The 23,820-nt window shown below is 40.4% G+C and overlaps 1 protein-coding gene and 1 long non-coding RNA gene across 2 annotated transcripts; one reads left to right on the plus strand and one right to left on the minus strand.

The window, feature by feature from the left end:
* The first annotated feature begins 6,489 nt into the window (after positions 1-6,489).
* Positions 6,490-8,227, plus strand: LOC128511462 (CD276 antigen homolog). The gene is made up of 4 exons (XM_053484344.1): positions 6,490-6,576; positions 7,466-7,538; positions 7,638-7,994; positions 8,130-8,227. The coding sequence occupies exons 2-4, from the start codon at positions 7,490-7,492 to the stop codon at positions 8,225-8,227; spliced, it is 504 nt and encodes a 167-aa protein (XP_053340319.1). The 5' UTR covers positions 6,490-6,576; positions 7,466-7,489.
* Positions 8,228-21,002: 12,775 nt separating this feature from the next.
* On the minus strand, positions 21,003-22,298 carry LOC128518100 (uncharacterized). Its single transcript, XR_008357566.1, has 3 exons — positions 22,160-22,298; positions 21,197-21,269; positions 21,003-21,112 (listed from the first exon to the last, which is right to left on the minus strand). It is a non-coding gene; the product is annotated as an uncharacterized LOC128518100 (long non-coding RNA).
* Between the last annotated feature and the right edge of the window lie 1,522 nt (positions 22,299-23,820).

Genomic DNA, 23,820 nt, shown 5'->3' on the forward strand with positions numbered 1-23,820 from the left:
TTTGGTTTACCGGCAGGGCTGTTGGTTTCTCCTGCTCTTTTAAGGGTGGATAGTGGTACGGTCTACGTGCCTATAGTGAATGTTGGAACTGTAGACGTAGTGCTGTATGTTCGTACTGTTATTGGTACTGTGAAGGAGGTTGATGTAATTAGTTTGCCTTCGGGGGTCACAGAACTTAAAACTGTTACTGCGACAGTAAAGGCACAGTGTGTGCAAGTTTCTCTTACAGTACCAGAACAGATAGCTAGGCTGGATTTATCTGTGTTATCAGAAGAAGACCAGGGGAAGGTGAGGACGCTGTTGGAGAAATACATGTCTGTGTTTTCTGCAAGTGATGGAGACTTAGGCTGCACTAGTCTGATATCGCACGATATACCTTTGGTGGATGAAATTCCTGTTCGGCAGCGGTTTAGACGTATTCCTCCGTCTGAGTATGAGGTGGTAGAAGCACATATTAATCAACTGCTGGACACTCAGGTAATCTGAGAAAGCTGTAGTCCTTACGCCTCACCTATAGTGCTCGTTAAAAAAAAGGACGGTAGTCTGCGCATGTGTGTGGACTACCGTCGCTTAAACGTGAAGACGAGGAAGGATGCGTTTCCTCTGCCACGCATTGAGGAGACTTTGGACTCGCTGGCTGGGGCCCAGTGGTTTTCTACTCTGGACCTGGCCAGTGGGTATAATCAGGTACCTGTAACAGAGAGGGATAAGCCAAAAACTGCTTTTTGCACTCCTTTTGGCCTATTTGAGTGGAATAGGATGCCTTTTGGGTTGTGCAACGCTCCAAGTACCTTCCAGCGATTGATGGAACGATTGTTTGGTGATCAGCAGTACCAGTCCCTTCTGTTGTATCTTGATGATATTATTGTGTTCTCCTCTTCAGTGAACCAACACCTTGCTCGGATGGAGGTGGTTTTAAGTCGATTACAGACTGAAGGTTTGAAAGCCAAATTGTCGAAAGTGTGCCTTTTTCAAAAAGGAGGTGCATTATTTAGGGCATGTCATCTCTGCAGCAGGGGTTTCAACTGACCCACATAAAGTGGAGGCAGTTGCACAGTGGCCTCGTCCCAAAAGTGTTGCAGAGTTGCGTTCATTTTTGGGCTTCGCTAGCTACTACCGGCGCTTTGTGGAGGGGTTTGCCAAGTTGGCTGCTCCTCTTCATAGGTTGGTAGCTCAGCTGGCAAACTCCAAACGTCCGAGGCAAAATGGTCGAGATTTTGCTGAAGCCTGGTCTGCAGACTGTCAGTGTAGCTTCGAGGGGTTAAAAGTTAAATTAACTACAGCCCCAGTGCTCGCCTATGCTGACTTTTCACTACCATTTATTCTAGAGGTCGATGCTAGTCATGGAGGGTTAGGAGCAGTCCTGTCCCAGGAGCAACAAGGTAGGGTGCGGCCAATTGCTTATGGTAGTCGTAGTCTTAGGCCCACTGAGCGTAATCCAACCAACTACAGTTCCATGAAACTGGAATTGTTGGGGCTTAAGTGGGCCATGACCGAGAAATTTCGGGAGTATCTGTTGGGCCATAAGTGTGTTGTCTTTACGGACAATAATCCCCTCAGCTACCTGACATCTGCAAAGTTGGGTGCCATGGAGCAGCGTTGGGCTGCTCAATTGGCATCATTTGATTTTGAAATCAAATATAGGTCTGGAAGAAGCAACCGTAATGCGGATGCCTTGTCACGTCAAAACTTTTCTGGTACAGAGGGAGTGCGTGAGTTGTGTCCAGGTATGGCCGTTCCAGTGGCGTTGCAGCAAGCTGCTCAAGGTGGATTGGTGACCTCGGTTAACCAGGTTACGTCCTTTCCGTGTGTCCCACTTGATGACCTGGGTGTTCAGCAGGGTGTAGACCCAGTGATAGGTGAAGTGCTAGTCTTTTGGAAGCGTAAAAGTCTTCCATCTTCAGAAGAACGTAAGAAGCTTTCCAGACAGGCAATCATCTTGCTTCGACAATGGGACCGTTTGCAAGAAGTAAACGGGGTAATTTATTGGCGTGTGTTTCGCTCAGATGGTGGCGAGGAAATTCTTCAGGTGTTATTGCCGGCTGCTATGAGACATGATGTGTTAACCCAGCTTCATCAACAGCATGGGCATCAAGGGGTAGAGCGCACTTCTCAACTGGTGCGCCAGCGTTGTTATTGGCCAGGCATGTCTGTGGACATCGCACGTTGGTGTCAAGAGTGTGAGCGTTGTCAGTGCGCTAAAAGTGTTCCCTCTGCTCCAGGTAGTTTTATGGGGCATCTGTTGGCTGCTCGACCTAACGAGATTTTGGCTTTAGACTTCACAGTCCTAGAACCATCAAGATCTGGTATGGAGAATGTGTTAGTTATGACCGACATTTTTACGAAATACACGTTAGCGATACCCACTAGAGACCAACGGGCGGAGACTGTTGCTCAGGTTCTGGTTGTGGAGTGGTTTTGTAAGTTCGGGGTGCCGGGTCGGATTCATTTCGACCAAGGCCGAAATTTCGAGTCTGTTCTCATTCAGCAGCTTTGTTCTCTGTATGGGGTGGCGAAATCACGCACCACCCCATACCACCCAGCGGGAAATGGCCAGTGCGAACGGTTCAACAGAACTTTGCATGATCTGTTGCGCACTTTGCCACTGTCCAAGAAGAGCGAATGGCCGCTTTGTCTTCCTCAGGTACTCTTTGCATACAACACAACCCCTCATCAGGCAACTGGGGAGTCCCCATATTTCTTAATGTTTGGACAGGAGCCTAGACTGCCTGTTGACTTTGCACTTGGCAGAGTACCAGAACCATCATCTGGCAGCGTTCATAGGTGGATTCTGGAGCAGCAGGATCGATTGCACATTGCCTTTGAGAGTGCCCGTGAGCGGTTGGGTGCGGCAGCCGCTTCACGGAAGGCCCGGTACGATTCGCAGGTAAGGGAGGCACCACTGAAGGAGGGTCAGTTGGTATACCTCCGCGACCATAGTGTGCGGGGTAGATGCAAAATTCAGGACCTGTGGAGCTCAGTGGTGTACCAGGTTATCAAGGCACCTAGGGAAGGGGGGGCAGTGTATACTATTGCTCCCACCACAGATCTGAGTAAGGTCAAACATGTGCATCGATCCTTGCTGAAACTTCAGATCTGCCAGGATTTGCCTCTTGCGTTGGCAGAGAGCCCAGTGCGCGAATCAGTGCAGCCCTCAGAAGAGGAGCCTGATGAGGAGGATCTGTTGGTTGTGGTGCCGGAGACCCCTCACGTGAGGTGGCGGCTAGGGCCACAGGTTAGTGTTTCTTCTGTTTCTCAGCCATCTGGTGACTTGCGGGTGGTGGAAGCCGGCAATGCGGCAGGGGGTTCAGAAGTTGAGGAAGACAGGCAGTCAGTGGTAGTGCCTTCTAATTTAGAGATGGGTGAAGTCGCGGTAAGAAGAACAGGTAGGAGTACTGCAGGTCAGCACTCTAACCGATACCATCTCCCACGAGCCGTAGGTTTGGGTTCAGTATCTAGCATAGTGGGTGGTACAGTTGGTACCCTATTCCGGCCTTGGGATTAAGATTTTCTTCTGTTTTGGTTCACCGTCGGGGCAACGTTGCAGAAACTGGGGGTGAAATGTAGTGGGTTCAGGTAAGCGACAGCAGTATCAGCCTATCAGAGTAGGGCACCTCCCTATTTAAAGCCGGATTGGATGTTACCTGGGTTGCGTCACGCCCGGTTTCCCCTTTGTTTCCGTGTTTGTAGAGGCGGCAGGTAAGCGCGTCGTTTAAACATGGCTGTTAGAAACTGGTTTCATGTGTGTGTGACTTAAAATGTTCATTGTTACTTTTTATAGCGTGTTTTCCGGCGCTGCAGTGGACGTAGTGGCAAGCATTTGCCTTGGAGGCTTCCTTGTGCCCTATTGTTATGCTGGGATACAGCTCTGACTAAACCGGTGCCTGTGTGTGTTTTCGCTACAAAGACCTGAATGGAAACTCCCTCTCGTTGCTATTGTCGTGTTGGCTATTGCTCATTGAGTGGTGCTGCTAGTGCTGTTCGTTTTTAGGGCTGTGAAGATACAGCTGCTAACCGTGTGAGAAGCTAAAGTTGCTAATTGCTGATAGCGAAGACGCTGCCTTTAATCTCGCGCCAGTGTTGCCGTGAATAATGTAGAGAGGGGACTGTTTATCCGTCTGGTGTCGTGTTGCTTTGTCGCCCAGTGTCGAACGTATGGTTTATCCGTTGTTCTTTCTTTTTCTTTTTGTTTCCTTTTGGCTAAGTGCTTTAAGTTTTCTTGGCCTATTTAAGTGTATTTGGTTTATTGTTATTTTGGTTTTATTAATTGTTTCTTTCTTAATTGGAATGGACGCATTTCTTGATGGCTGACCTGCTAGGGACTATTCAGTACATTTAATGTTTTATGATTCTCTTTTGTACTTGTTAGCTTCTGACCCTTATTGTTGTCGGATGTTTTAAGAAGTGTTTGTAATATTGTTGGAGTCTTTTGTTTGTCCTTTTTCTTTTGTTTATTGTAGGAGCTGAGGTTCGGTGACCGATTGGTTTCCTTCGCTGTGGTGGTGGTTTTTCCCGATTGTGTGCAGTGTTACACCTGGAGTGTTTGAGCGCGCGATCATTGTGCACCGTGGTGTGTGTGGAAGTGTGTTCTGGTAAAAAGACCACGCTACTCTGTCTGGCTCTGGTGAACCTCAGCTCTAAATATTTTGATTTGAGTTTGTCTAACAATATATACATTTCAGTCCGGTCTTTCCAATTTCTAATCTCTTTATATTTTTTGTGTTTACCTGTTTGACCTGGGGTTTCTTTTGTCTACTGTTTTTAGTGTGTTTTAATAATTGTATCAATAAATTTCTATTTTTCTAAATATCTTATCCACGCCTCCTGCCTGCTGGGAAGTAGTCGAACTTGTGTGCTTGACCTCTAAATTGAGTGGGCTAAATCTTTTTGTCCCTGGGGTGAGTCCCAGGGTGGCGTAATCGGTATAATAACGCTTAGTAAATATTTCCATGCTGTAGCGACGCGCCACATAAAGTTGCATAGTAGAAGAAGCGAATTGCTCAGTCTGTCTGCTGTGCTTCGGTAAGCTTTTCTGGTGCAAGGAGAGACTCAGTCAAACACACACACACACACACACACACACACGCTGTCTGTCAGAAAGGTCTATGTTTATTAATAGCAAAACATGGGGTTTTTATATGTTTGACCATCTGTGCCATCGACATATGTTCCTACAAAGAACATGAACCATTGTAAATGTTCTGGTGAGATCCTGAAGAATCAAAGGAGAGGAAGATAAAGAGGTGTCCATCCAGGGACGAATCATAAGATCACAAGACAGAGAGAGATAGAGAGAGAGAGACATGAACAGAGAATGATAAGGTGAGCGTGGGAGCGTTCGCACCTTTAAGAACAGATGAAAGAGGAGACAGGAAGATAGCCGCAGGAGAGATTTAACACGTTAATATCAGCTCTATGAGCAGGAGAGTAGAAATAACTCATTTTTATATAAAATAATTATTGCAAGTTATAAGAAATGATATGAAATATAATTGTTTATCTTTATAGGTTTGTGACTGCCTCCGAAGTCATTTAAAGAGGTCTTCAGAAGATTGTTGTCAGGTTTCAGAGAAATCCATTCTGTCTAGGATCTGTTAACAAATTAGTGGACACCCTCATGGCTGAAATGAACAGAAGGTTTGGCAAAGTTGAATTTATTGAGAAGCTTGCTGATGCTACTTGCTTGGACCCAAGGTTAAAAAAGTAAGCCTTTGTCAACCAACAGGCTGCAGATGAGACAGTAAAGAGGATCACTACAGCTGCAGCACATGTTAACCCAACTCAGGGTGAAGAGGAGACTGCTCCAGATTGTGCTGCAATCGTCACTGCAACAGCCATGTTTTGGGAGGACTTTGACAAAAGGGTAGCAAGCATGAGGCCAATTTCTGCCACCACTTCCCATACTGCAGATACAATGACATCTGTGCCATCTGAGAGAGATTTTTTCTAAGACAGGGCAGATGATCTCTGACAGAAGAAACAGACTGAGCCTATCCAAAGTCCAGGAACTTGTTTTTCTCAATGCAAACCAGGTCACAGCGTGTCTGTGTGTCTTGTGTGTTTATTTTTTTTAAAACAATATTGTTGTTAGGCTTTATATTGTAATATATTGATAACTATGTTATTGTTGTGGCTCATACTGTAGTGTATAGTGTGAAAACTTTTAAATTTATTTTTTAATTATTTAATTTTACAAAAAAAAAAAAATAAAAGCAACAGTATAATACTTTGTTTGATGTTTATTTTATATACGTAAATATAACTGCATAGGGGCTATGGAGTCACGTGACAAAAGAATGAACGAAAAATGAAAAATTCAGTTTCCTGTATATAACATACGAAGGTTTTGCGATGTTTTGCGCATGCGTGCCCAGTAGAAAATGAACGAATCACTCTCCGAGATCGAATCACCAACCAATCAGACGTTCCTAGCCTTGCATAAAAAAACAGGAAGTTTTGATTTAAAATTGTGGCGGTTATTGTCGTTAACTCACGCGTGTGCTGTGCTCTGATCTCTGCGTGTTGTTTCTGTCCCAGTTGTTGGATTTAATCTCCATTTCACGGAGTCGAGTCGAGGTTAGTACAGTATACCTGAGGATGTACATAACCAACCCGTAAAGTGAGGATGTGATTAGAAACACGAGTTCGGAGTGAGAGCTGATAGTTGTACTTGTGTTTAGTCAGTCGGTGTAGTTGGCGGGTTCTTTGCCATGTAAAAGTTAAAAGGTGTTTATTTATTTATTTGCTTTAAACTACGCTCGCGGCTCACATCGGTGACTTTGCTTATTTGAATGTTTTGCATTTTTGTCTTTATCTGAACTTTTTGTTTTCACTGAAAATATGGAGCAATTGGGTGTATTGTTGTACATTTTTGTTACAAATAGTTACTAAAAATTTGCTGAAACTCATCGCAAGTCCCGAGTCTCTCATTCTTGTACACAGTTCTCTCTTCTGGTAGTAATCAGTGACGGTGCTGTGTCGAAGTTGGTTCCCCCATCAGGATAGCGTTTATGCTATTTTATCAAGGGATTTTTTTTAAAATACAGTATATATTTAATATAAATAAATGGACCACTACGAGTGCTGATTTCTTTCATATGCCGTTTGGGTTTATTTAAATAAATGTGACCTAGTGAATTGACATAAAATGCTAATTATCTCGCATAATAATAATAATAATTTTAATGGTGAATACAAGATTTGCAAATAACATAAGATGTGAGTCTGGATGAAGAAGCGCTTCAAACCAACTGTGAGGTTGTTGAACCTGCTGCTGATTTTACACTTTAATGACTTTTACCTGCTTCCCTTGAAAGCAAACCTTTGTGTTTAACATGCATGTTGTTACACTGTGTAACTATATATTTAACAGTTTCTAAACTATAGTAACATTTAAGGAAGTACTCTATTATTTGTAGACATTTTATTACACATTTATTTTTTTTTATACCCGCCTCTGTTATAGTAAATCTACACACACTGACGCACCATGACCAACTTTTCCTACATCTGCCTCGTGTGGATCAGCATCTGTGTGTGTAAGTCACATTTTTATCTTTTATTAAACAGATGAAACATAATGTTATTAAAATAACTGCTCTGTCCAGATTAATCTATATTATAATTTCCCGTCTCAGACCTCCTCTCTGCCGAACCGGAGATCAGTGTATTTGGCCCAGTGGGTTCTACAGCTGTCCTGCCGTGTCAACTGACGAGTGTAGACACTGACAGACTGTATATTAGATGGAACACTGAATCTGAGATTGTGTTTGAGCGACTGAGTGAGAGGTCGTATCAGGGTGAGGGATATGAGGGTCGTGTGGACGTTCCTGTGGAGGAGCTGCGTAAGGGGAACTGTTCACTGGTGTTACACAATCTGACATTTACTGATACAGGAGTCTACACCAGCTACCAGACAGTGAGACGCACCAAGAGATCTGTCCGTGTTAGGAGAGGAACAGTCCTGATCAACAGTGTTAATCTCTCAGTCTATGGTGAGTGAGTTAGTGTCAGTAGAACACACACTGAGCGTTACACACACCAGAGAACAAAGCTGGAAATAACTAATGATTATAAAAGTGTAAATCTTACTGTTATGATGCAGTAATGTGTGTTTTCTTTCCCTTTAGTTCCCCCTCTTAAAGAAACAGACGTTGGTATTTCAGCAGCTCCCACAGGTGAGTCAGTATCTACCTTCCCCTTATTTTCATCAATAATCAATAATTAACAGTCTGTTCCAGAACGTTAGAGGTGGAAGTAGGACTGATTTACATCTACCTGCAACATGTTGGGTTTTTCTTTTGTTTTAACAATGTGTGTTCTCGATCATTCTGCTTCAGATAAAGACCAGGGGCCTGATGTAAAAACGTTGCGTACGCCCAAAATGGGCATAGAAATATGCGTACGCATTTTTCCACGCACATATCGGGATTTATAAAAAATAAACTTGGCTTAAATATGTGCGCACCGTAAGGATGCTCTTGACCGTGCGTACGCACTCTTTTAAAAGAGTATGTGTTTTGGCGACACCAACTGGCCCAAATAGCAATAACTATTTAAAAGAGTCATCACCCAATTAATCAAATTGCATCAACCTGAATTATCATTATCAGCATTCTTAACCAAGTGCAAATACTTTAAATAAATTTTTTTTTAAATGAATGGGCTATAAAAAGGTATGTGCGTATATAACATATCATCATAATGGATGCTCTAGCGCTGTTAGAAGACCTTGCTAATGACGCTCTACGGAGGGAGCGTGTTTTTAGAGAACGTGAAGATTTCCTTGCTCATGATGATGATTGGCTCATGTGCCGATTTCGATTCCCAAGAGCCATCCTCTTGGAATTGTGTTCTGAATTACGGCCAGTATTGGAAAGACCCTCGCGGAGAAACCGCGCTGTGTGTTCAAGTACAAGTGGTGTTGTCTTTTTAAGTTATTTTTTATTTGCATATGAATAAACAGGAAAATCGACTGTTTTAATAAATGTATATCTTAAGGACAGCTGCATCTATTGCTAGATTTGTCACTTGGATGTTTTAGGACTTTCCACTTCCGCGGAATTTGAATTGGTTGATTTAAATTATCCACAATAAAAAAAGCAGAATTTTAAACAGACAAAAACTTATATAATGTGTAGATAAATCAATTACTTACCATCGTCACCGCAAATCACATTATCACTTTGGAATTCTGGAAGAACTCCACTTAATCCTGTTTCCCCTATAATCGCGCCCACCCTTACATCAAAGGCTGAGAGGTCAGTGATTCCTTGACCACCACCAGTTGTTACAACACTGCGCCTGTGTGCACATATTCTTTTTTTTTAACGACTACTTTTAAGTCTGACCATTTTTTTTTGGTCTCTTGGACTGTGCGAGGCACCGATGTAACAGCATTGACTGCTTCTGTTATACTTGCTCCCATTCTACCATCATTCTTTTGTTTGAAATGCCCGCAGAGAGCCCACTAAATAAAACTTTTTTTCGGCCCTCCACCTCAGACAGCAGTACCTCCATCTCGCAGTCGGTGAAGTTTCTTTTTTTTTGCTTTTTGTTTCTGTTTTTCCATTTTTAGCCAACAGATCAATGACAATTAACGGTCGTATTAAAATGCAGGGAGATCATACATATTCAAAATAGGCGGTCCTAACCTCCAAATATGGTTATTTCAGGAGGAGATTGGGGTAAGCTATAAGCACGTGCACCTACGCACAATATTCAGATAATTGTGATTTATAAAGCGAACCTTGCGCAGGTTCTGGCGTACGTACGGTTTTATAAATCTGAAAACTTTTGTGCGTACGCAAATCCTGCCTTATGTGCGTACGCACACTTTAAGGATGAAATCTACGCAAAGTTTTATACATGAGGCCCAGGTTATTAATAAAACTTATTTCTGTCTCTCTGCAGTAATGAAGAGTCCTCACCCACTGGTCCTGGTCCTGTCCCTCGTCTCATGTTTACTCGTCAAGCTCTTCTGTGGAGAAACATGAGTGTGTCCTACAGCTGTGTACAGGACTGTGTGTTTCAATCACACACAGTAAACTACACACTGCAGCTGTGTGATGCTAAACAATCAGAACTCTAGAGACACGTCACTGCTGTCCAATCAGAACTGTCCATCTGACTGAAAGACAGCACTGAGTTTACGTTCCTAACACTGTGAGACAGTTAGTTGGACCTGATGAAGAATTCCGGAGAAGAAGTGAAGCATGTTTAAGAACTTTATACAAGTCGAGTCGTCACTGTATTATTTACAGTCTGTAAAAAATACACTGTATTGTATTACTGATCACATTACTGTATATGAGACGATCTGTTACGACCCCTTAGTCTAGGATTCAGGGCCGCAACAAAAGATGAAATAAAAAAAGAAATCCTTTACAACCAGAATAGTGTGCGTGGTCTTTTATTTTCTTACACACACACACACACACACACACACACAGAGGAAGCTCTTGGCTTCAGGGTTGGGCCAAGGCCAAAACAATAAACAAAACCCTCCCCCTATCTCCTCCCGTAATCTAACTAACCTACCACAAAAAAACTATAAACAAAATACATTAGCTAACCTGACTCCCTAACTAACACAAAAACAGGAGAAAACGCTTCCAAAGAGAAAAAAAAGTATATACAAACAAACGGAAAACTATTTACAATATTTACAACAAAAGACAACAAAAACATAAAGAATGAAACAAAACCAACACCTAACCTAACTCACAAAATACCGGCGCGACCCAACAGTTCTTAAATCAACAACACCATCCACATCTCCAAAAACACAACAGCGCGCGCTTCCGGCTTTCACCGGCCAGCTTAAAAGGACGTGCTTCTCCACGGCCAGCCAATCCCGATGCACGTCAAGGCACGCTCAATCAGGGCGGGACCTCCTGCAACAAGGAGAGCGAGGGAGAGAGAGAGCGGCACCAGCAGCCACGCACGCGCACATACGTGCACTACACCTGCACGTAACACTGACTCACCTGTAAAAGATGATGAAATACTGCTGTCTGTTATTTTAAGAGCAGAAACTAAAAGAAAAAAAAAATACATTACTGTAGGAACTTGACAGAATTATTAATCCTGTGTAAGGGCAGTTCTTGATGAAGCTACATTAATTTACACTGTGAGGTGTGTGTAGGTCAGACTCACTAATAATCTACTCCATGACCTTAGTGTACTCCAGTACTGTTATTAAACACAGCATTATTAACCTCCACAATAATAAGCAGGATTATGTCTTACCTTTAAAGGGGTCATACAGGCCTACATGCACTTTTTTAAGCTGTTTGGACTGAACTGTGTGTTAGGAGAGTGCGTACACAACCACTCTACGATGATGAAGAGCCGCCCAGTGGTTTTCTTTTCATTTATTACAGTAACATCCCCCTTCTGAAATCAGGCCAATCACAAATGCCTGTCACTGTGACGCCACACCAGAAGATGCCGCTCCTACACTAGTTGATTGACACTGGTGTTTTAGCAAAGACCCGCCCCGAGTGAGAAGAAGCTGTCGGCCATTGTTTTTTGCCACTGGAGCAAAATGGCGCCTAAGCGAGTGTTGTGTACAGTTGTTGGGTGTAATAGCGAACACAGCAGTCGTCATTCACTACCTAGGGTTAGTGACCTAGGGTACCTACCTAGGGTTAGGTATCTGAGCCACTGAGGACGCAGTGGCTGAATTTAGTTTTTAAAGCTAACGTCCCCGCTGATTTACCTAAATGCGTTCATGTTTGCGATAATCATTTTTCACCAGACTGCTTTATAAACGCGGGTCAATATAAAGCAGGTTTTACTAGGAAGCTGCTCCTAAAAAAATGTATCTGTACTAACGCTTCGTGTTCCTGCTTCATTTTCACCAGGCTCAGTGAGTAATTTATTTTTTTATGAATCTTTGCAGATCGCCTTTTCTAATAATCACGATGAATGCGGAGTGTAAGTTAACTTACACTCTCATAGAACATGGCTTCTTCTCTATGTACATCCGTCTCTATATAATCCCTAATCGCCCGTTTATAATAAACAATGCATTAAGGTGATTGTCTAGTTGCAAACTGTGTACGTAGTCGGAAAACTATATTATGCTTACCTTTGTTACGTTAGATGGTTTATAACGATGTCTGTCGAAGATTAAGAAGTCATGTAAACACATCAGTAAACACATCGCGTCCGTATCTCTCTCAGTAAGCTTCTCCGCTTTATGTTGTTGTTGCTCGCGGCAGCGTAACAGCCCGTTAATTCATACCCATGCAGTGATGAGAGAGACAAATCGAGTCGATGCATGTCCATTCTTTTAATTTCTGCATTGTCAGACGATATTACAAACTTCCGCGTAGGTTCCGTATTTAAATCAAACCAAAAACGACTGAAGCACTGCGTTGTGGGCAATGCTTTGTGGGTAATGCAGTCTAAAGCATTGCCCGCACTGGACTACACTCCTGTGGCTATACCCCACGTGTGTTGTGAAGACACGCCCCACAGAACTGGGGGGGCGGGCTCAGCAGAGATCATAAGCATTTAAAGGAACATGCACTGAAATAGGTTGCTGAGAACAGAGCTAGTTTTTACCAGTTAAAAGTAGTGTTTTTTTTACACAACCATTGAGAATTTTTAATTAAATATATTACAGACTTTTCATTAGGACTAAAGATCATATTAACATTTACTGAAACATGTTTCTGGATGATCCCTTTAAGACTGCAAGGGAAGCTCAGCTTCCCCTATAATGTCACAAAATTAATGGTCAACTTATGTACTATTGTATTAACATTTTATTGACTAAAAATGCGTTAGAAAACGTTCATCTCAAAGACGAGTTCGTTCAGAATCAGTTAGATATAGCAGGTCGGCTGACTTGGTTTTCTTCTCATACATTCCCGTAGCGTCACAGTGCATTTCCCCATTGAAGCCCAGCGTCCATTGACTTCAATGCGGCTGTTTTGAACATTTTTTTTTTAGTGCTTTGAAACTAGACGGTCATTGGATAAACGCTGTGATTATGTCCCTGAATATGAGGAGCAAATGAGGAGTGGGCTGGCCAGGACGCTGGGCTGCTGCATGATGATTGGAGGAGCTGTTTAAAGGGCGGAACCCCTTTTTTGATTGACAGCATTTCTTAAGTATACATCAGTGCTACTGACATTTGAGTTTAGTCCCATGCGGATTTGCAGGTGAAGTGGTTCGAAGAACTGCTGTACTCTGTATTGTTTGCTGGTGATATAAACCATTTTTGTTTGTACAAATCATTTTTTAAATAATAAAAAAAACGTATTATAGCGTTCTTGACTTTGCTCCTTGTTTCAGCATTGAAAAGTTAGTTCGTTCATATAATTAAAGTAGCTCGTGGAAGGGGAAACTAGCCAGCTAGCAAGCTGTGCATAATGGCAGACGCAGACGGTGCTAATATTGTTGACCTGCTTTTGGCAAAACCATTTAGTAGTCTTCCTTACGAGGAGAGACTCGGAATTAAACGGCAGGGCAGACCAATGCTCAAGATTGATCTGGTGCAAAAATCAGGATAAAATAACAGGTATTTTCAGCTCTCCTGGTATGAGAAGGTGAACTGGCTGACTGGAAGTGCTGTGACAGAAAATGTACTATTGGCCTCCTGACGAAACCTTCTCAGAGAATGAGAATACAGTTTGGTCAATGGTTGGTTTTGGGGATCTGGGTTACTTTGACAGTTCATACAAAAGGCATAAAAAGCGCAAAGAACATAATGAATTTTATAATGAAGGCCTAATATGAGCCTCCCCTGTTTCAAAAGCTAGCATCCGCCACTGATAGGAAGAGATGTTAACCAGACCATGTTCACATAATTTTACAGGATGATATTATAAAAATGGTACAAAATTCTGTTTACATAATTGTTTATTTTTCCTTCACATGTAAAACAGCAGCTTCTTGAGAGATTTTAAAACCTTCCCAAGATGAATTCTGACTGATGAACACATTTGTTGATGTAATCTTGTAATCTAAATGTAATCTTGAATCAATACATTGTTTTTTTGTTGTTTCTGTTGATTTGACTGAAACATGAAAGTTTAATTTCTAAACTTTTTTTATCTTTAAATGAACATTCATGTGCTTTTGACCAGACATGCACACCAACATGTGAAATGTGATTTTTATATAAAAGGCTATAGGCATGTTACAGATTAATTTTCTAATAAACTACTTTATTTTCCACTGAAAAGCAAATATGAGTGAACCTTGGATTACAAGCATAATTAGTTTGAGAAGCGGCTCGTATTTCAAAACACTTGTAAACCAAATGTAATTTTCCCATAAGAAATAATAGAAATTTAAACTATTCGTTCCACAGACCAAAAAAACAAATACATTTTTTTTTTAGTACAAAACATTAGGTAAAAATAAAACAAATTAACCTGCACTTTACCTTTTATAAAAAAGTAAAAATAAATCCAGACAAATAAGTGTTTCTGTTTGTGCATGCAGGGGCTGTGTGTGTGTGTGTGTGTGTGTGTGTGTGTGGGTGTGTGTGTAAATCTAAAGTAAGCTCCCCTCTCCCCCTTCTTGTCTTACAAAACTACCCTTCCTCCACTCTTTACACACACACACACACACACACACACACACACAACAGAAACACTTTTATCAGAAAAATTTTACCGAAACAAAAAATCACTCTAATGACTCTTGATTGAGCGGCACACTAACGGAATCACTGCTGTAAAGTAAAAATAAAAAAAATTAACCTGCACTTTACCTTTAAAAAGAATCGCGACAGAGCAGTGTTTCTGTGTAGAGCAGAGAGAAATTGTGTGTGTGTGTCTGTGTGTCTGTGAAGGCGAAAGTAGGAGGGGCAGGCAAAGAGAAGGCTGAGTCTTGAGTGGAGAGAGAAATTGATTATTAACCTCTCTAATGAGACTTGCTTACAGACACAAAATAAAATATGTTTTACACACACACACACACACACACACACACACACACACAAACACACGTGGTCACAGTGTTATAGTAAACAGTACACACGTGCACAGTTGTCGATTATACCAGTAAGAGACGAGCACTAAGACCCAGCAGGGGAGACGATTACCCACAATTCTGCAGCGCAAGAGAGAGAAAAAATGTTGGCTCAGTTGTGATCACGTGACGCTCGGCGTCAAAACAAGTGCATACGTGATACATGATACTTGGTGCTCGTAAACCAAGACTTGTTTGTTTTCCAAGTCAAAATTTAAGTGAAAGCCCTATTTGTACTGAACAGTGAGTGAGTGGGCGTGTCCATACTTTACTACTCAATAATGCTGATAATGACTTTGCAGAACATGACTACCATTACTGGCATTTAAACACAAACAGATTTGGTGTTGTTTATGTCCAAGATCATTTTACACACAATATTTGACATTTAATAACTAAATGCTACAGTAATGCAGGGACAGAGCCTGGAATGTAGTGCAGAGGACATAGATTGTAGGTTGTGTCATGTAGTGAGAACTTAAACTAAATTAGAGAAAAGAGTAAACCAGTGTCTTCCAGTTTTTAAGTATCCTTATTAATATTAATATTAATATTAAAAGTAATACAACTGATTAATTCTGCATATGTCCTAGCATCAGGTCCTTCTCATGCTGAAGAGAATAAATGTTCATACTGAATCCTTGTCACCCAATGAACCCTCACCCAGTTTGTCTGAATTCCACCCCTCCGGGCTGCAGCACTGCTGTAATGGTTTTATTACTAAAGAGTAAATGAGAGCAGGAACACGACCAGCACCAGTGGGTGAAGACAGTTCACTCGGGCAGTATCTGGAAGATAATTCAGAAATTCAAAGTTATTATACGTTAAATGTTTAATTCTGTAGGATTACAGCTTTTAGGTGGAGCATTAGCTCACCTTTTAGAGGTTTGGGTTTTGGTGGTTCTTTAGGAACTAGCACTGGAGGGAGAAAATATGAATTAATACATGATATTGTCTAAACATGTACATGCTAATACTCCTTTAATTATAAGACAGACTTTATACATAGGGAACGATCTTGTACAGAATACATTGTTTATGCTGTGAAGATTAAAGTCATCCTGTATGAGACTTTACTCACAATCTCACTCATTCACTCATCGTCTACACCGCTTAATCTGTATTCAGGGTCACGGGGGGCCTGGAGTCTATCTTAATCCATCACACAGCACACACACACACACACACACACACACACACACGTACACACACACACACAGAGCCTGAGGTGGAAATCAAACCCGGACACTGGATGTGTGAGGCGACAGTGCTGACCACTACACCACCGTGTCTCACCTGTATGAGACTTAAATTATAAACATGCTTGCTGCCATTCAGTTTATTATGGAAAAATATAAAACTAGAGGAAAAAACTTATATGATTATGTATCTTTGGTGCGTTACACACACCAGAGAACAAAGCTACTATATAACTTTATACTTTATAACTTTATACTTATAACTTTATACTTATATATTTTATAGTTCATAGAAACTCTATTAAATCAGCTTTAAATAAATATATACATTTATTAAAATCAGTGTTTAACTTGTAAATGTCTCCCTAATGATAACTGAACATTAGCATTAACACTGGACTAATCAGATCAGAAGGAGATTAGGGGGCGTGGTCTCTCATAAAAACAATTAGACCAGATTAAATATCAGGCTTTAAGATTGTGTTCAGGTGAGATTAGGACACGTCCAACATCAGTCCTGCAGGGTGACATGGGGGAAATGTCCCTGGGTCTCAGAAGGACACAACTGTCCCTTAACTACTGGCTTCATCTGCAAAGACAAAAGCTGGATCACGTGACACAAGTCTCATTAAAGTCTTTCTGTAAAAATATATGAGAGAAATAATAATAATAATAATAATAATAATTTCAGAACTTTATCAGCTCAGTATCAGACAGTAAATATTCCTTCATACTCAGTAATCAGTCTGAGAAACATTCTGCTTTTCCAATGTAAATTATTTGTCTGTTTTAAGATTTTACTCTCTCCCACCACTAGATGGCGCTCCATCCCTTTAGATCACACCTCCTTATAGACATGTGACTCACACACCTCCTGCATGTGTAGTGTGAGTTCTGTCTGTTAATCTGTCAGTGCTTTTACTTCTCCTCATCTTAAACAGTCCTCTGTAGAGCCTGGGACAAACTCAACTTATTACACACACTGACTGGAGTGTATGGAGTGTGTGTGTGTGTGTGTGTGTGTGTGTGTGTGTGTAAAGCTATTTAATTATAATGAAGTTGTGATTCTTGTTTTGATTTGTCCTTCACACACAGTCCTCAGTTCAGTCTTCATTCTGGAGTCACATTAAGACAGACATTATACAGTGGATTATATACAGTATAAAAGAGATAATATGAAAATATAAAAACCTATGTTATAGAAGTGAACACAGTTTTGGAGTCACATTAAACATGATAAAGATAAAATCTCTGAGTATAATGTGATCAGTAATGATAATAAAGAGCTGCTGTAACTGTGCAGTGTAACACCAGCTTAACTCAGAGTAAAGTGCAGATGTTTGGATCATTTGATACACCACGCTGTGAGAAGAACAAACTGGTTCCTCCAGAACAAAATCCTGTTCAAGTTCAGTTCTGAAAGAAAGTCCAGTCTCAGAGTACATTACACTGCTTTTACAATGTCAGTGACCTTACAGTTTACGTGACTCTTTTCTAATCCTTTGTTTGTTTTTGGGCACAAAAAGAAAAATAGCGAAATGTGTATGAATTAAAATGATCAGATCGTCCCTGATGAGCAATCCTGATGGGCGACTGTGGCAAAGAAAAAACTGTGAATGTGACAGCAGGCAGAACAGACGAGAGACAGAATTAAGGGCTGGAGAACCACTGGAGCAGTGGGAGGGGCGGCAGCTAGTGGACAGCACAGGTAACGTGCACGTGTCAGGATCTGCATGTGGGCGGAGCCACAGGTAAACCTCTAGTCATGATTATACAACATTTAGTTTTAAGCAAGTAATCTGATCAGAAGAGAGGTGTTCCAAGAGTTGTAATAATAGACAGTAACAGCACTGGGACTTTTAACTATATGTATCACACGGAGTCACTGGTGTTGTACAAACTGTAATTGTTGCTGATTGACGGTCACAGTGTGGGTGAGAGTAGGTCTGTACGGTCCGCAGTACCGAGGGGAGAGCAGCTGTCTGACTAAACACACATTCACAAACAGTCACAGAAACACTTTCAGCAAGAACACACATCTGATAATCTAATAACACCCAACATGTCATCTTAAACAACACTCTGTCTCTACAGTAATCGCTTATAAGTCTCTCTGAATCGCCTGTGTGCTCCATCTGTGTTGTTCTGTTCACAGCTAACGCAAGCTACAAAGCTAATTAGCTTCTAACACATGGCTGAATCTCAAATCCCTCTCTAACATCAAATCAGAAAATCTCAAATCCCAGACTCTCGAATCCCTCTCCCTCTCTTGGTGTGTGGCCCAATGGATTGTACACCCTACATAGTGCACTAGCTTTACATTTGCCGTCATTTATTATTTAATTTGTTAGGTGAAGTTAACAGAGCTAGTATTCTAAAACAGAGTAAGTGGAAATATAAAGTGATACACACATCACCGACTGTGGAAACTTCACATGGATTCTGTGTCTCTCCTCTTTTGAACCTTGAGTTCAAAATCAAATGCAAAATTTACTTTCATCGGCACAGAGGACTCACTGAGCAACAGTCCAGTTCTTTTACTTTTTAGTCCAGTTAAGACGCTACTGACGTCTCTGGTTCAGGTGTGGCTTGATGTGATGAATGTGACAGTTGTAGTTCATTTCCTGAAGACATCTGTGCATGGTGGCTCTTGATGCACTGACTCCAGCCTCACTCCACTCCTTGTAAAGTTCAGTTTCCCTTTTGCTTGACATTGTGTTCTTTCTTCATAATAAAAAAATAATATAAGAATAAATAACAAAATACAGTGGAACCTACAGCATATGAGTTTAATCCGAGTTCTTAAGGTGAAAGTTCTTATAGTGAAATGCATTTTCCCAGAGGAAATAATGTACATACAGATAATCTGTTCCAGACACTGTAAGCAAGTACCAATATTACCAATTTCCAACATTATAATCATATTTTCCATGTAAAAATATTCAAAATATTTAGAAAAGACATGTAAACAATGTAAAATACAAAAATAAATACATTTCTTACAAAATTTCAGTTCTTATGGTGAAACTTCCTTAAGGCGGGGCATTTGTATGCCAACGTACAGTAACACAGTATAAAATGTAAATAACACTTTTATGTAAATAACGGCTATTAAATAAATCTGTATTCTGATTTTTACAAAACTAAACTACAAAAGGACGTCACTGTGTGCATTAAACAGATTTATGTACATATATTACACTGATTTATGTACATTTATTATTTACAGTAGAGAATAAAACCCTGAGTTTATAAATAAAGTGTGTAGCTGGTTTGAGACAGTCTTTGCTTTAACCAGAAAAGAGAACTAGATATTTAGGTTTGTGAATTATTCATCACTGAATATTAGAATTTTTTTTCTTAATTAGAGACACAATTACACCACAGTGTAAGAAGACGAGAAAAATGAGGCTCAGTGAGTAAAGACAGTTCCTTCCACCGTTATCTACAGAGACAGAAATTCATTGTTGTAAATAGTTCACTCTCAGTGACATGAAATTATAAATGTTATTATAGCTTTTAAACATAGTCTTATAACTTTTTAATGCAGAGTTTAGAGATATCTAGATTTATAAGATTACAGTAACTATATAATAGATTATAGATAATATACACACACAAATTTATATACGTTTATATTTACATTTGAATTTTATTTTCTTATGGTTTATTTTAATATCACTCACATCATCACATAACAGTGTGTGACGTTTCCATCAGCGAGCTGTACAACACAACACACACTTCACTAAGGTTTAATATTCACTCACCTGAGGAACCTGAGCTGTTATCTGATCTCTCTTCTGTTTTTTCTTTGAAGGAAAAAATAATTAGATTAGCCTAGATTATCATAAATTAGATTAGATTAGATTATTTGTCACATGCACCTTAGAGTGAAATTATTTTGCGCATATCCCAGTTAGAAAGCTGGGGTCAGAGCGTAGGGTCAGTCAGGATACAGCGCCCCCTGGAGCGGATGAGGTTAAGGGTCGTGCTCAAGGGCTCAACAGTGTCAACTTAACCCAGAGCCTTAACCATTTGAGCCACCAGGATACTGGCCACCACTGATCTGTAGAACATTTAATCAGACACTAAAATAAAGAACATCTGACTCTGAGTCTTTGTATAAATGTTCTGTATTTGCTGACCAGTCCAGTGTGTCCTCCAGCAGTAGGCCTACGCATTTATACAGCATGTTCTCCCCACCGTAACGTTAACTCCCTCAGTGGTGACCAGTAGTAGTGAGGACCTGGTCCTACGAAGGTCTAAAATCATCTCCTTGGTCTTAGAGGTGTTCAGCTGGAGATGATTAGACCTGAACCAGTTCACTAAACTCTCCACAACACTCCTATGTTCCCCTTCTGTCCATCCCTTATGTCTTATCTTAGCATGCTGCATATTAGCCTTATGTAACTTACACTTAAACCTTATAGTAGATGATATTTAAAAGTAATCTTAACTGAATGTTCTAATACAATAGTTTCATTGCAATATTTTTACATGTAAATGAACTTTTCAGCTTTAATAGTGAGTGTGTGTTCTACTGACACTAACTCACTCACCATAGACTGAGAGATTAACACTGTTGATCAGGACTGTTCTTCTCCTAACACGGACAGATCTGTTGGTGTGTCTCACTGTCTGGTAGCTGGTGTAGACTCCTGTATCAGTAAATTTCAGATTGTGTAACACCAGTGAACAGTTCCCCTTACGCAGCTCCTCCACAGGAACGTCCACACGACCCTCATATCCCTCACCCTGATACGAGTCCACACCCAGTCGCTCAAACACAATCTCAGACATGATTTTCCATCCAATGTACAGTCTCTCAGTGTCTCCACTCGTCAGTTGACACGGCAGGACAGCTGTAGAACCCACTGGGCCAGATACACTGATCTCAGGTTCTGCAGAGAGGAGGTCTGAGACGGGAAATTATAATATAGATTAATCTGGACAGAGCAGTTATTTTCATTTATTTTATAAAAGATAAAAAGATAACTCACCCACCCAGGCACTGATCCACACGGTGCAGATGCAGGAAAAGTTAGTCATGGTGCGTCAGTGTGTGTAGATTTACTACAACAAACAGAAGCAGATGTGGAAAATAAAGATATATTAAAATATACTCACTCACTCACTCATCATCTATACTCTTTTATCCTGTATTCAGGGTCGCAGGGGGCCTGGAGCCCATCCCATGAGGCCTAAGGCACGAGGCGGGGTACACCCTGGACAGAGTGCCAATCTATCTAATTAGTCTAATCCTCAGATCTTTGGATTGTGGGAGAAAACCGGAGTACCCGGAGGGGGCCAAGCACACAGAGACTGGAATTGAACCCGGACCCTGGAGGTGCACGGCAAAAGTGCTAACCACTACACAGAAATGGCCACGCCCCCATGTTAATGTGAGGGGTTTACACACCATGCAGCGACTGCAGACAGTTTAAGTCTCAGGACTTTTCCTGGGTAATTTAAAAGGAGAATAAATACATTTTAAAACTAAGGTTAAACTCCCGATCATGTTACTGTATTATTTGGAATGTAAGACCATAAGGAGTTACCCTGTGTAGGATAAAGAAAATTGGAAAGTCCCCTTTGGATATGAGGACTCTACCAGCCATGTTCAAGTCACTGCTGTGTTTACAGAGAGAGATTCCTTATAGACAGATCAAACAGACATTCAAACTATTATTATATAAATATTATTTCAGAACCCTGTGATGTTACAGTACCGTTTTCATGGCTCTAGTACCGCAGTAGAGGTTTAGTCCCGTTATACAGTATTACACCAGTGCAGTATGAAACCCAGTGTACCGCGATAAAGGAGACATGATGTCACACCCTATAGTCATATCTAATACTTTCTGTAAACACACACACACACACAAACACACACACTCATTCACATAGCAGTTAGACCAACAGAAATAAACCCTCTAAAACTAAACACACATGCAGGGTCCTACCTTTTTAGACGTTACAGTATGAGATGGTGATATTTTACAGTAAAGCCCCCCTGCACTACAGTACAATCTGCTTTAATAAAGTCCATTACAGTAAAGTCCAGCTCTGAGCTCTGATTTATTCTGATTTTCAGCCTGGAGTCTGTCATGGTGTTTTATTTCCACTTCGTGTGCAAAATCAGCTTTTACTTCTCCTCATTCCTCCACCCTTTCCCAAATATTAACACCCCCCCCCCCCCCCCCCCCCCGGCAGTGTGACGTGATGCCTGTAACAGGAAACCTGGTTAGTGTTAGAACTCAATAACTGCCTCGAGTAGGAAACAATAGTAAAGTTATGAGGATTTAATTATAGAACGTTTTCCTTCATTAAACAGAAAAAAATGTATAAAAAATTGGACCAAAAACAAAAGTTTGTCTCGTTTAAAGTTAGATAGCATAAGTTTTTTTTGTGCATTACTAGAAATAAATGTAATTAAATAAAATATAAGACTTTATTTCTAGTTTATAATAAATGTAAATTAATTATAAATAAAATGACAGTAAAAACAGTAATATTATATTAACGCTATAAGCTGAATATAAAAGATAAAGCGAGCAGCTGCACAAAGTATCTATAAGAATGTTTGTGTAATGAGTGTATACTAGATTTTTTATTCTTTCTTTTTGTTTTAAAGGTATTTTTATAAAATAAAATAAAATAAATACAATAATCCATGTAAATCATCACGGCTGCCCAAGAAGTGTTAGGAGCATAAAACTTTGTGAAGTGTAATAAAACACTAAACCCAGAATGATTTAAAGATCTCTTATTGTGTAGATGAAGTAAGTGACCTCACAACACTGAAGGTGAGATCTTACAGACAGAAATCTGCTCAATACATGGTGCACTGATCACTGATATTTAAGAGCGTGATGAAAGAAGAAGTGAACTATAACATTATTATCTGTGTGTTGTTGTAAAGTGCTTGAGATCATTAACTGGAACAATGAGGAGTTGTGATTTGGAGAAGTTTCTCTGAGCAGCTGAGTCAGGCCCTGGTGAAGCCTCAGATAGAGAGGAGAAAGTCACTTCCTACTTCTAACCAGAAAACACCAGTACAGGGAGATCTAAAGGCAGACGGAACCCCCGCTCATCTCACCAGGAGGAAATAATACATACTGTCTCTGTGTGTGTGTGTGTGTGTGTGGCTGTTACTCACACATGTGAACTGCTTAGTATACTTTTTAGAATTATTCTTTTCTCACTCTAACACATTTGTACTCTTTATTGAAAAACTGACACATAATAATATAATATCATTAGCAAATGATTAATTAAATCAAATAAATATGCACATATTTGCATACATCAAGATTATTAAACATTTTTTTTAAATAACTGAATTTACATCAATTGTCACTTGTATAAAAAATTGCAGGTCCAGTTTGTTGTTAAATAAAGATATAGAAAAATACAAACATTTTACTATAATGAGATAAAATATCAAGTATATAAAAATATCCAAAGGAAAAAAAATCCTTTTAAACTCAATGCCCTTTTTTTTTTTTTGAAACAAAGTGTCCATAAAGTCAGTGTGAACAGAACAGGGGTTAAACTGTTCATTCTAATTTCTCTTTAACTCACTTTAGTTCTCTTTCCCACCACTAGGTGGCTCCCCATCACT

The sequence above is a fragment of the Clarias gariepinus genome, chromosome 2 (genome assembly GCF_024256425.1).
Source record: "Clarias gariepinus isolate MV-2021 ecotype Netherlands chromosome 2, CGAR_prim_01v2, whole genome shotgun sequence".
In the NCBI taxonomy this organism is placed as follows: Eukaryota; Metazoa; Chordata; class Actinopteri; order Siluriformes; family Clariidae; genus Clarias; species Clarias gariepinus.